The sequence below is a fragment of the Ambystoma mexicanum genome, chromosome 4q (assembly GCF_040938575.1).
Source record: "Ambystoma mexicanum isolate Mex_15411 chromosome 4q, UKY_AmexF1_1, whole genome shotgun sequence".
Classification (NCBI taxonomy): domain Eukaryota; kingdom Metazoa; phylum Chordata; class Amphibia; order Caudata; family Ambystomatidae; genus Ambystoma; species Ambystoma mexicanum.
In genome coordinates, this window is record NC_090928.1 from 1245097008 (window position 1) to 1245110193 (window position 13186).

General features: G+C 46.4%; 1 protein-coding gene across 1 annotated transcript in view; it reads left to right on the forward strand.

Moving 5' to 3' along the window:
- The first annotated feature begins 2906 nt into the window (after positions 1-2906).
- The window catches only part of LOC138467361 (exportin-5-like), a 419600-nt gene continuing 409320 nt past the window's right edge, over positions 2907-13186 (forward strand). Inside the window, exon 1 of the mRNA XM_069607325.1 lies at positions 2907-3135. Coding sequence (XP_069463426.1) covers positions 3031-3135 — 105 coding nt within the window. The 5' untranslated portion in view covers positions 2907-3030. The remainder of the gene's footprint in view (positions 3136-13186) is intronic.

The window sequence follows — 13186 nt, forward strand, 5'->3', positions numbered from 1 at the left end:
CTGATCAAATAAACACATATTATAATTAATTTATCACAAACTAACACTGTCTTAAGTTGCAAAATGCAGCATTTCTTCTGTTTCATATTGTGCATTAATGACTGTCAGCTATAACGACCGACTACCAAAAACCAGGACCACTGCAGTTTCCAATGGAAACATAATCAGGAAAGGACACGGCACAGAAACAGCCCTGGTGGACCTAAAGAATCAGATCACCCAAATCATGGACATGGGCAAACCAGCTCTCTTGTTCCTTCTAGATCTCTCGGCTGCTTTCGATCTAGTTGATAACAAGCTTTCGATCTAGTTGATCACAAGACCCTCACCTCACACCTCACACACTCTGCCAACTTTTCTAAAGAATCAGCTTTATGGGTCACCTCCTTCCTAGAGGGAAGAGCCATGAAATTCTTCTCGGACATCGCCAACGCCACTCCCACGACCATCCACTGCGGAGTCCCTCAAGGTTCTTGCACTGCACCCACACTCTACAACCTGTTTACTAAACCTCTATTTGACAAACTCGACTCCTACGGCATCACATACACGAATTAAGCGGACGACACACAAGTACTTCTACCCTTGTCAGGTTCATACCACGACGACGCAAAGGCACTCCACTCGATCTACGCCATCATCCAGGCCTGGATGGCAGTAAATGGCCTCTGCCTAAATGGAGACAAGACGGAAATCATGATATTGGGTCAACAGAGCACCCTAGTCAAACTGGACATACTGTACGCTAACTTCTCCATTGACAACTCCATCATCCCCGTCTCCACAGCGGTAAAGACACTGGGAGTATACACAGACTCCTCTCTATCTATGAACAGACAAGTCAGCGCTACCACGTCCTCATCTGCCCATACCACTAAACTCATAAACGCCATCAAGCCTTACCTGGCCTAAGCCCCCCCCACCTGGTGCCTTCCTGCCTGCCGCTCTTTTTCACCACTTAGCAAGCCCCACCCAACTGGTGCCTTCCTGCTTGCCGCTCATTTTCACCACTTAGCCAGCCCCGCCCACCTGGTGCCTTCCTGCTTCCTGCTCTTTCACCACTTAGCAAGCCCCGCCCACCTGGTGCCTTCCTTCACCATCACTCTCTTGTGGCCAATGCTGGATTTGACTTTTATGGACTTCATTCATTCACGGTGCGTCACTCTTTCTCAACTCTCATGCTGGACTTCCTTTGCATCTTGTACTCATGGTGGCCCTGAATCATGCTGTTCCCATCTTCATCTTGTATCCTGGCTTGCAACATTATGTGTTACTACTGACTTCTACAATTGTATTCGCTCTCCACTCTTGCTTCTCCACTCTTTTTGACTGCTTACTCTCTTTTCTCTCCTCCTTTCCCTTCTCCCTTTTCCTATCTCCTCCCCTTACTTTCTTCTATGCCCTTACTCTATCAGAATTGTCCCTGTGCCTAATATGATAGCAACCTCTTCTGTTTCCTCCATCCTCCCATTACTGTTTTTTTCCTCCCCACCACCCCTTCAACACTATCTGAAATGTCGTCAGGCCTAGTATGATAGTCGCTTGTTTTGTTCCTCCCCTCCCTTCCGGCACCCCTCTACCTCACCTTTTGTTCTTCTCCGGTTCTACCAGAAATGTTGTCAGGCCTAGTACGGTAGTCGCCGGTCTGTTTCCGTTTCCTTCCCACTCTCCCCCTCCCTTCCTTATCTATATCTTAGCTCTTGCACTATCTGAAATGTCGTCAGGCCGAGTAAGATAGTTAATTTCACATTCTTACTGTTCATGGCCTGTAAGAATGTGGTTGTATTTTCCCTTGTTCCCTCCCTTGCCTTGAAGCGCTTTGAAACACATTGTGTATAGGCGCCATTTAAATAAACGATCATATCATATCATATCATAACCCAACTACCTCTCCATTGCCAGAGCAACCACTGGAGCCAAACTGGACTATTGCAATGCCCTCCTAGCGGGCACATCAGCAAAAAACCTAAACAGACTCCAAGTCACACAGAACAATGCGCTCCGGGCCGCTCTCAGCATCCCAAGAAGAGAGCATATCTCGGTTGCCAGACATTCAGCCCAATGGCTCCCGGTTAAAGAACGGATCACACTCAAAATCCTCACCCTCACTCACAAATGCCTCTCTCTCTCCACCCCGTCCTATCTATCAAGAGACCATCTCCAAACCGTCCTCCGCCCGTCCCACTAGGACGCAATACACCAACCTACTCTGCATCCCACACATCAAAAAAGCCAAAGCCGGTGGCCTAAACTTCCCCTACATTTCCGCCAAGACCTGGAACGCTCTCCCTGCAGACATTAGAGCGGAAAACTCACTCCCGCTTTTTCGTAGGAAACTGAAGACCTCTTTCCTTGCACAATAATGTGACCCCTGTGTATCCATGTAAATATACTGCACTGCTATTTGTACAAATACTATATTTCCCACTGTAAATAATGTATTCCTTCTTAATATTGTATTATTTGTATTGCATTATTCGTAACCAAGATATGTCTGTAAGAAGCACCATGATGCCCCCGGGCTGATGTGCGCTCTACAAATCTGAATAAATAAAAAAATAAAAAATAATAATAAATCTTGAGAAAGTGGGGCAGAGCACCAGATACCAGGAAGTCTGCTATACACTTAATAGCTGCAATAAGACATGCAGGACTTGGCCAGTAGGGGCAAAAAGGGCCGATTTTCTAATGGGAACTAGCCCACTCCCACTGAAGCAGGTATTTCACATCTGAGAAATGGCCCTAGCAACCGACAGTCCGTTTCTCGGATGGGAACAAGTATCAACCTATGTGGCCCTAGCAACGCCGCGTGAGTATGGCCCTGTCTCCCGGAAGTGCCGGTCAGAGCGCTGTGCGCCTGCGCACCGCACACGGATGACGCGTGTGTTGTGCGCAGGCTCAGTGTTGCGTTCCACGCCTCGCTCTGGACACTGCAGCTGGATTCCGCTCTCTCTCTCTCTCTCTCTCAGCCTCGGCCAGGTCCTTCTGTTGGAAACTCTTGCCGCTGGCAGAGTTCACCCGTCCGTCAAAATGTCGGCAAAAGAAATAAACAACACTTTGGATTTTCTCAAGAAGAAGTTGTCGGAGATTTATTCAGTGGATCCCAAGCCGAAGGCGAAGGCCGATGCACTCAAGGTGAGGAGGGGGAGGGGGGGTATATTAACAACGGCGGGGCTACCTGCGGTGAAAGCCTCCCGCGCATCCGAGGAGAGGGGGGGGGGAAGGAAACCTTCCTGCCCCCCGACAAGAGGCTATGAGCGTGTATACGCAGGGCTGTCCAATGTTCAGTTGGTCCATGTGTGACATCTGAATATTTTGTGTGTGACACTTTGAATGAAATGGAACCCCTTAACTGCTGGTCTTTAATCGTGGCAAATGGACGAGCTTACCACTTAAGGGGAGCTTATGTTAAGGCAGAATAATATGTGGCATAGAGTAATAGACGTGTAGGGGGGGATCCCCTGGTTGTGAACAAGGAAAGGTTACTGGTAGCCGGTAGCTTGAGCACCCCATCATCACGGCGTTCTCGATCTGTGACAAATGGCAGTTCTGGGGTAGGAGGCACATTGCCCTCTTGCACTGGATTCTGGGACTTGTTTTTCTTCCACTTGAAATTTGGAAAACTGCAAGGACTGGATGGCCTTAACAAGGATTGCAATGGGAAACTTAAGAGCTCTGCTCTTTCCTTGTGCCCCTCAGTTCACCAAAACTACAATAGCAGGAAGGGACCATTAGCTGGAAATCAGAAAATGGGGGGGCTGGGGGGAGCACATGCTGAGGGGGACCTCCCAGTACTAACCCTTGTTAGGTAACCTAGTCTGGCATTGCTGGATCATCCTGTGATCCATCAATGTGGATGGGGCTTGCAAATATTGTCTGCTGGGAGTACTTTGGCACCTCATTTTAATAAAAAATCTTTTCATAGGCATGATATGGCATTTATACATTTATAACGCGCATATACACAAGTGTATCAAGGCGCAACACGGCAAGGAAGGGGGAAAAGAGGGTAGACACAACGATCCTACTAGGCCAGGTATCATTCAGATAGTGGAAGGGGGGGGCAGTGCAGTACATGGGGGAGGGGGGTACGGAGAGAATAAATGACATTAAGTAACAGCAAGGCCAGCAGGTGGCAAGTGCAGGGGAAAATGCAGGCATCAGGTGTCAAGTGCTGGTAATGGGACTGTAGGGATACAGAAAACAGTCCCCAAGTGCAGGGGTTGCATGGAAGGCAGTGCAGGTGTGCGACTGGCGGGGAAGGGAGAGGGTGGCCAGGTAACCAGTGCAGTTTCAGCCAGAAGGTCAGCAGGGGAGAGGAGGCGAAAAAGCAGAAGCAAAGGGAAAGGTTTTGTTTGTTTATTCATTTGTTAAGCGCACCAGACTCGTAAGTAAAAGGGCGCAGTGGTATGGAAATGCAAAGCTTACAAAGTTGCGAAATGAACACAATATACAATATTTACATGCTTACAAGAAATACACAATGTACAAAGTAGAGACAAAAATAAGAATGGCCTGTGTAATTACAGACAGATGTAGGGCAATAGGCCCTGTGAAAAAAAATATATATATGAGTAAACCCCATCATATATCCCTTAGGCTCACAAGTAAGCTAACTAGTGTGCAGGGAGATTAGGTTGCACATAGTCTTTGAATGTAGCGCCGTAATACACAGTTAACGCAAGGTAGGAAGGTCTTTCAGGTGAGGGCGAGTCCACAGCAGTGAGGGGACTAAGGGTCTGTGGCGATGATGTGGTTTATTACATTTTTTCTGAAGTGTAGGTAGGGTTGGTCATCTCTCAGATCTTGAGGCAGTGAGTTCCAATCCAAAGTTAAGCAGCCTTTACTGTAAAACCGTTACCACCAATAGTATTGAGCTTGTATTTAGGTATGGTCAGACAATTGATATTCCCAGTTCTTATGGGTCTGAGAGAAGTTCTTCTCTGGAATTTATCTGAAAGGTAGCTGGGGGCTGCGTTATTAAGGGCTTTGTGGGTTAGGGAGAGGGTCTTTAATTGTATTTTTTTGGTTGTAGATAACCATTTATGCTGGCGTCTCAAAGAGGAAATGTGTTTTTTTAAAAAAAAAAAAAATTATGCCTAAGGATGCTCTAAGGGCATTGTTCTGTAGTGTTTGGAGTTTTTGGATGGTAGATTTGTTGGCACCACTGTATAAGGCATTAGAGTAGTCAATTCTGGAGAATATTAGGGCTCTAGCCAGGATCAGGCAAGGCTTACCAGCTCTGACTAACTTACAAGTGTAAGCTGTGGAGGAGGTAAGGGATTTGATCTGTTTATCGAAAGACAATGTGGAGTCCAAGTAGAATCCAATGGTTTTTACCGGCTTAGAGACTTTGATGGTGTTCCCGTCAATATTAAGAGGAAAATTCTTGGCCAAGTTTTTTAATGTTGGCCTGTGAACCCAGAATTATTAGCTAGGTCTTATCATCGTTCAAGCACAGGCCATGAGTAGCCATCCATGCTTGGATGATAAGGTAAACTTTGTTCACTAATCCCATGTCTGTATTGTGATCCCCAGAAAGCGGGAGGAGAATCTGAATATCATCTGCGTAATTGGTATAGGTGATACCCAGATGGTCCAGATCGTCAAACAGTGGCTTAGTGAAGATATTGTAGAGGGTTGGCGAGACGCAAGAACCTTGGGGAACACTGCATAGGATGGGTGTTGGGTCAGCGGCTGCCGAAGGGGAGAAGGCTCTCATAGTTCTCTCGCTCAAGAAGGACTCAATCCATTTGATGGCTCCGGTGGAGAAATGGGCTGCAGAATCAAGGTGTCGGCATGGGACCTTGTGATTGACCAGATCAAATGCGACAGAGATCAAGCAGGAATACTGTCCTCCCTTTGTCTCTCTGCTCATCTCTTTGGGACTTTAGGTCGATTAAAGATGTCTCTGTTCCGTGTAGTGGCTGGAAACCAGATTGTCTGTTATCTAGGAGTTTTTGAATTTGAATATAGGCAGCTTTGTCCAATATTTTAAGTAGAAATGGGACCGTGGTGATGGGACGGTAATTCGTGGGAATGAGGGGATCTAATGTCTGTTTCTTGAGGGTGAGCACCCAAGATTGTTTGAGATTAGCAGGCATGGTACCTGTGGCAAAAGAGGCATTTATCCGTTTTGTAATGAAAGGGGTTAGTTCTCTGGTAGCATCCTTTATTAGTTGTACTGGGCAGATGTCACCTTTGCAATTTGAAGGCTTCAATGACAGGATAATTTTTTCTACCTCCAAGGTGGACATTTTGGAAAAATGGAAGGTGGTACTGTGTGCCGATGGTGAAACATTGGGCAAAGGGGTATTGGGTGAGTGCTGTAGGTTCAGTACTTCTTTTTTTTTTTTTGTTGAATTTTATTTTGGAGTGTTCATTTTGTTGGCTGGACCATGTTGGATGTCTGCACACCGGGATTTGTCCTTGGTGCAGACATCAGGTATAGCAATTGGGTACTCTCGTTCCTTAAGTATGGAAAAGAGTTCTTTCATACTGGAATTAGAGTTTGCGATACGCTCATCGTAGGAATTACGTTTTGCCCGGCAAGTTTCCTTTTTATAATGGGAGGAAAATGTGGTTAATTTAGCTTTGTTCTCACTGGAAGGGCATAGTCTCCAGTTGGTTTCACTTTTATTCTTTAAGATGCGGAGGTCTGTAAGTTGAGGTGTGAACCATTTGTTTAGGTGGGCTGTGTGTTTGCAAGGTCTGAGTTTGACAGGAGCAATTTTGTCCAATGTGGTGAGCATATTGTTGAATTCCTGAAGTAGGGTACTTGGATCACGATTTTCTGGCAGTGCATTGAGGGTGGGCAGGATGGCAGAGATAACGTTCTCTGCAGTGATACTTTTTTTTAACTTCTAGTTGAACATGGTGGCGCTAGTGGCTGAGTCAGTGGAATGGGTCTTTTAGTAGATTGGTGGAATGACACTAGAAAGTGGTCTGTCCACGATAACGGCAGGATGGAAGAGATTGTAACTGAACAGTTCAAGTCCAGAATTCTAGAAGGTAGGATCATTGACTTTTTGGGAAAGGCCTAGTGAGTTGATTATGTTGACTATATCTGTTGCATTTTTATCCGTTTGGTCGTTAAAACCTAGGTTAAAGTCTCCTAATGGGAGTAGCTGCGAGGTAGGTTTAAGATTGTTTGAGATTATATTATGCAGATCTTCCTCGAAAGATCCAAGAGGGCCCGGCGGTCTATATAGTAGGTGAATCGTGAGTGACTGTACGTTATTTATCTGAAATTTGGCCGGAAGGACTTCACATGATTGAGACAGATGGGTAGGTGCTAGCCTGAGTCGAAGAGCAGTTTTAGCAATGATTCGCAACCGAAGATGATTCTCCTCAAGTTTCAGGGAGGCTGTTTCAGGGGGAGGCCCCAGCTGAGGAAAGAGATCGCCCACCAACTCCTCGCATAGAGAAGCGACTGACCCTGATAGTTGGAGGCGGATGAGCAAAGAGCTTGAGAAGGGAGATATTTAGGAAGAGAGAGTTGGAGGTATTGAGACCCCAAGCCCCGGAAGGCCTAGTGGATAATGCAGAGGGTTTTGTACTTGATCCTCGCACCCACTGGGAGCCAGTGCAGAGATTTTGGTCCTGTAGAGATACGATCCCTGGGCTTGAGGCCAAGGACAAGTCTTGTTTTGGATGAAGAGTAGAGGCAGGCAGATTTAGAAAAAGGCTGTTGCAATAGTCCAGCCTAGAGAGAACCAGAGCTCGGAGGAAAGGTAGAGGCAAGGCAGGCAGTTCTCAAATCTCTGAAGGGTGAGACAGCAGCAGGGTGGTAACTGGTAGCATTGTAAAGGTGTTTCCAGCTTTGTATGATTGACAATTGCATTTGTGTGAAAGCCTTATAGTGCCATGACCGTTTTTTGGTGTGAGATTCAGATCGACGCATGAAGGAGTTTGGGCTGAAGAAGCCTGGTGACACTTTCTGTGCTCATTGTGTTTGATTGCAGAGAGCAGCTGTTTTTCTGGCTCTGGGGTCAGGGAAACTGACATATAAAAGGACATGATGCAGATCTGTCGCAGCTATATCTTTGGACTGAGCTACATAGTTGCATTTGGTAATGGCTGGAGCTGGCTTTGTTTATAATGCAGTTTTGTTTAAAATGTAATTACTGGTGCCTTTGATAATACTATTAACACTTTAAGGATCTGGCACAATAACTGATCTTCATACAACACTCCAAATGTTCACAGCATTCGTAGTAAATACGGTAACTTCTGTTCATGCCACCTCCAGTTCTACATGTAACTCTCAAAGGCCACCTGCCATGAAACCCTGTATTTTCATTTATGTACAGGTACGTTATAAATGAAATATCATATCATATGTCATTTTTATGTAAATTTGAAGGCACGCCACTAAACGCTCACACCAGAAAAAATACAATATACAAGGGGAAAAAAGGCCAAGAGATTCTTGCAAGCATAACGAGTTTTAATCATACAAAAAATAGGTATCAGCAAAGAACTCTGCTATCCAGGGACGTTCTGGGCGAAAAGGGTGCACAGCGTCATTAATATACTGTACAAAACCTGCGCAGTTGCTTGGCGCAGCCCAATGCATGGTCATCCTACCGCATAAGGAATGCCAGGCCATTGGCCCCAGCCCCGTCTGTTTGTCTTCCATCACGTATTTGTATTTGTTTTATTTGTAACGCGCACCTTCAGGCCTGGAGGCATCAGAGCGCAACTTTAGACATGGTACATAAGCGTACATGTATTCAAACCTTTAAACAGTGCAAAGTATTCAGGGCATACAGCAATATATAATTATTTACAGAGTATAGATTAAGGCAGGGGTTTTCCTGGGGCAGGCTCCCAAGAACATGGTAGGTCCAGAAATCAAGGCTGGTTGAAGAGCCAGACCTTGGTTTTGGATTTGAAGGCACTAAAGCATTCTTCAGATCTGATGGTGAGGGGGAGGGCATTCCAAAGCTTGGAAGCTAGGACGGGGAAGCTAGATCCACCCGCTTTTTGTAGTTTGAACCTAGGAATTGTTAGACAGTCGGTATGTTTGTTTCTTTGCGGGCGGGAAGGCGTGTGGTGGGATAGCCGGCTGCAGAGATATGGGGGGGGGGCTTGGTTGGCTAGGCATTTGTGGGTGAGGCCTAAGACTTTCAGTGAAATTCTCTGTTTGACCGGTAGCCAGTGTAAGTTGGATCTAGATTCTGAGATGTGGTTTCGCGGGATGTTTAAGGCCGCTCTAATGGCGTTATTCTGGGTGATTTGCAGTTTGTTCAGATTCTCTTGGCTAGTTCCAAGGTAGAGGGCGCTCCCATAGTCAATTTTGGACATGAGAGTTCTGGCCAGTGTGACCGTGTTGGGGGTGGTCAGAAATGGCCTGCAAGCTGCAATGAGTTTGCAGGTGTATGCTGAGGAGGATCTGACTGCATTTGTTTGTCGGATAGGGATAGGGTGGCGTCAAGGTAGACGCCTAGAGTTTTGGTGTCTTTCGAAACTTGGATGGTGTTGCCATCGATGATAAACGATTGGTAAGATGGCTCAAGTTTACTAAGGTGTTGCGTAGTGCCCAGGATGAGGAGCTCAGTCTTGTCATCGTTAAGACATAACTGGTGTTGTGCCATCCAAGCTTGGATGACAAGGTAGACATCGTTCAGGGCCTTAGTGTCAGCCAAGTAGTCTCCAGTGATGGGAATGAGTATCTGTCGTCCGCGTAATTCATATAGGAGACACCCAGATAGTCAAGTACATCAAAGAGTGGTTTTGTAAAAACATTATAGAGCGTTGGCGACACACGAGCCCTGGGGGACGCCACAGTGAATAGGGGAAGGGTCTGCAGCTGCAGATTGAGAGAAGACCCGCGTAGATCTATTACTCAAGAATGATTTGATCCAGGCCGTAGCTGATGGTGGGAAATGGGCGGCCGAGTGAAGATGTTTGCATAAGATTTGGTGATTGACCAAATCGAAGGCTGCAGAGGGGTCAAGTAGAAGTAACAGGGCAAGTTTGCCGTTGTCCTTTAGCACTGCGATTTGAGTTTTTAAGTCTAGAAAAGCTGTCTCTGTTCCGTGTCTAGGGCGGAAACCAGATTGTCTAAGACCTAGAAGATTATTGGCTTCCAGGTGCTCTTGGATTTGCAGGTATGCTGCACAGTCTAGAATTTTTAACAGGAATCGGACAGTAGTTAGTAGGTATGCTAGGGTCAAGGAGGGGTTTTTTGAGCAAGGGGATCACCCATGCATCCTTAAGGTTGTCGGGGACAGTTCCTGTTTTAAAGGAGGCGTTGATGAAGGATGTGATAAATGGGGCCAAATCGTGGGCAGATTCCTTAATAATTAGGACAGGGCAGGGATCACCCTGGCAGTTGGACGGTTTGATCCTCAGGATAATGTTTTCTACCTTCGCAGTGGTGAGCGGTGAGAATGCAAATCGTTTGCAGTTGGGCAAGTCGGGGGAGAGGGCCCCTGCTGAGGTAGGAGGGCGATTGTCCAGTTTCAGGCTATCTTGTTTGGCTATGATTTTAGATTGAAGCATGGTGATTTTATTCAGTAACGCTGTCTGAATGTTAGCACACCATTTGCTATCTTTAATCCAAGTGTCGGGGATGGGGGGGGGGGTAACGGGGGTTTCGAGCTTTTTTAAGATCTTGAATAGTTCCTTAGAGTTGGAGTTAGCATGCAAGATGCGATTATTAAGGGATTCTTTTTTCGCCTCTTATAATGGCTGCTTTGTAGGTGAGCGATGCCAGGAAGAAGCCATCTTCGTGCGCGTCAGAAGGGTAGCTTTTCCAACGGTTTTCGGCACAGCGGTTGGTTTTACGCAGTACTCTTAGCTGTGGGGTGAACCAAAAGTTCAGTTGTGCTCGTGGTTTGGCCTTCCTCAGTTTGGCGGGGTCCATAGAATCTATAGCTGACAGCATGCTGCAGTTATAGATGTCAGCTAAGGCGGTAGGGTCATTACAGGAGTCAGTGGCCGCTTTAAGTGTAGGGAGTAGCAGAGGGAGAAGTTTCTCCTTGGTTATTTCCTTTTTGTTTCTGGTCGGGAGAGCAGGCGCTATCACGGTCGGGATACGGGCGGCAGCTTCATTATTAAAGGTGATAATGTGGTGGTCTGACCAAAGGCAAGGGGTAATGGCCAGAACATTGATATTGCAATTAGAGCTGGCTAGCCAGTCAAGGGTCCTGCCTTTAGAATGCGTGGGCTCTTGGATGTGCAAGGTGAAGCCAGAGTTGGAAAGGGCGTTTTCCAGATCAAGTGCAATAGGATCTTTGGGGTCGCCAAGTCCCAGGTTGAGGTCTCCAAGGATGATGATTTGTGAGTTAGTTTTAGCATTGTCAAGGAGGAGGGTGGATATTTCGCCAACAAAGGTGGGTGCAGGGCCTGGGGTGCCTGTAGATTAGGTGGAGGGTGGCTGTTTGCATGGGGGGTCAGCTGGGCATGTCCCCTCCAGGGAACCAAGGTCGAAAAGACAAATATATTATTCTAACAACCTGGCATGATCATGGACTGGTACAGGGGAAGGCTCAATGTCACTGTGACCCGCACACATTTCACCCATCCCAGTTGCGTCCAAGGCTTCCACCCTTGCTTTTGAACTATAATGTATCCCTCCCCGCACCTCTAATTACAAATCATGTAATTATAAAGTAAAAGTGGGGTGTCCCCTTTTTTTTTAGATCTTTCATGGTTGTCTGGTTTATGGTTGGTGGCCTGGGGTCAGCTGGTATCTTGGAATTCAGGGGCCTTAGGACTCAGGCAGTTGTAGGGGCTATAACTTGTAGTTGGCTGGATGGGGGTCGGAGGCTTGCTCTGGCCTGGTTGTGATAACGCCTATATCGAGGTGCCTAGCACTGTCTCATGGCCTTGCAGGAGACATTCTTTCTCGGGATAAGTGCAATGGCAGACGTTTTAGAACATAGGGGGGTTTCTGTGGAAATTATCAGCTTGGGCCTATTCAGGTTTGCGGCCTGTATCTAACGCGCTGCCATGCAGGCCTTTGTATCTGCCGTAGCTACAAAATGGCACCTGTTTATATGCGTGCACTAAGTCTAAACATCTACAATTCGCATAATATGTCCGTGCATGGTCTCTTAGTACTCTTCACTCCCCCCTGGCTCATCACCGGTATCCTATTGGGATTCGCCTCACCCTAAAGTGGCTAGAGGGGGTGGGATAGGTTAATTTCCTTCCCAACCAAAACAATCCATATATGGGCACACAACTGAAGTATCACAAGTGAACTAAGACGCAATTCATCTATGGTATGCACTAAATTTGCTTTTGGGTGGTCCCAACGCTGGAAACTAAAGCGCAGCAATGTGCTCAGTATCTCGGAGTTGCCTCAAGTGGGTAAGCCTGGTTCGAACCTGTTTATTGGCTGCTCATTTTGCAGTTGATACATTAGATTGCATCCCCCACCCCATCTTTAATTTCTTACCACTATACAGTACCTTATTTTTTTGTTTGTTTGTTACATCTTCTGGACTACCCCATGCCTCATAAACAATTGATGTTCAGTTTGTCTGTAGCTCCTGTTACGCCCCCGCACCCCCCATCCCATCTCCTCCCTCCTCCTCTGACTGCCTTTTGGGCATCACTGGCAAGACATTATTTGGCAACCTAAAAACCAGCTATAATGCTGAGACATTTACAGTATCTACAGGCATAGTATAAATGATTGCTGACTTTGCACACTCGTGTTGGGCAAAATATTGATAATTCAGCCTGACACACACAAACAGAGAAAACACCTGATTACATGCTGATCTAGGATAGTATGCAAAGGCATAGCCAGGATTGTCTAACAAGTGGGCCCTGAAGCTAATGTAGTTGGCGCACCGCAGTGACATTAACATCTGTAAATGCCCTCACAGTGCTGCTGAGTGGTCATTTACAGATTTTGTGTGGCCCTTGCCTGCTCAGGCCTTACCCTCTCTACACCTCTGATTAGTATCTGATAAAAAATGCAAGCATGTTTTATCTACAGATACAAGGCAGGGACACAACTGTGTATGTGCTAATTTACTGTGAACAGTGCTCTGCCCAACAAAGAACTGTCTTTGCCATTGATGACCATAGGAACAGAAAAGAATGCTGAGTGTCCTCTTTTCCTATACACTAGAACAGATATTTTCCAGATGTATATCTGGAACTATTGCGTTATCAGAACATTGAGGTGATTGTTTTGACTCCAGCCAGGTAGGATGACCGA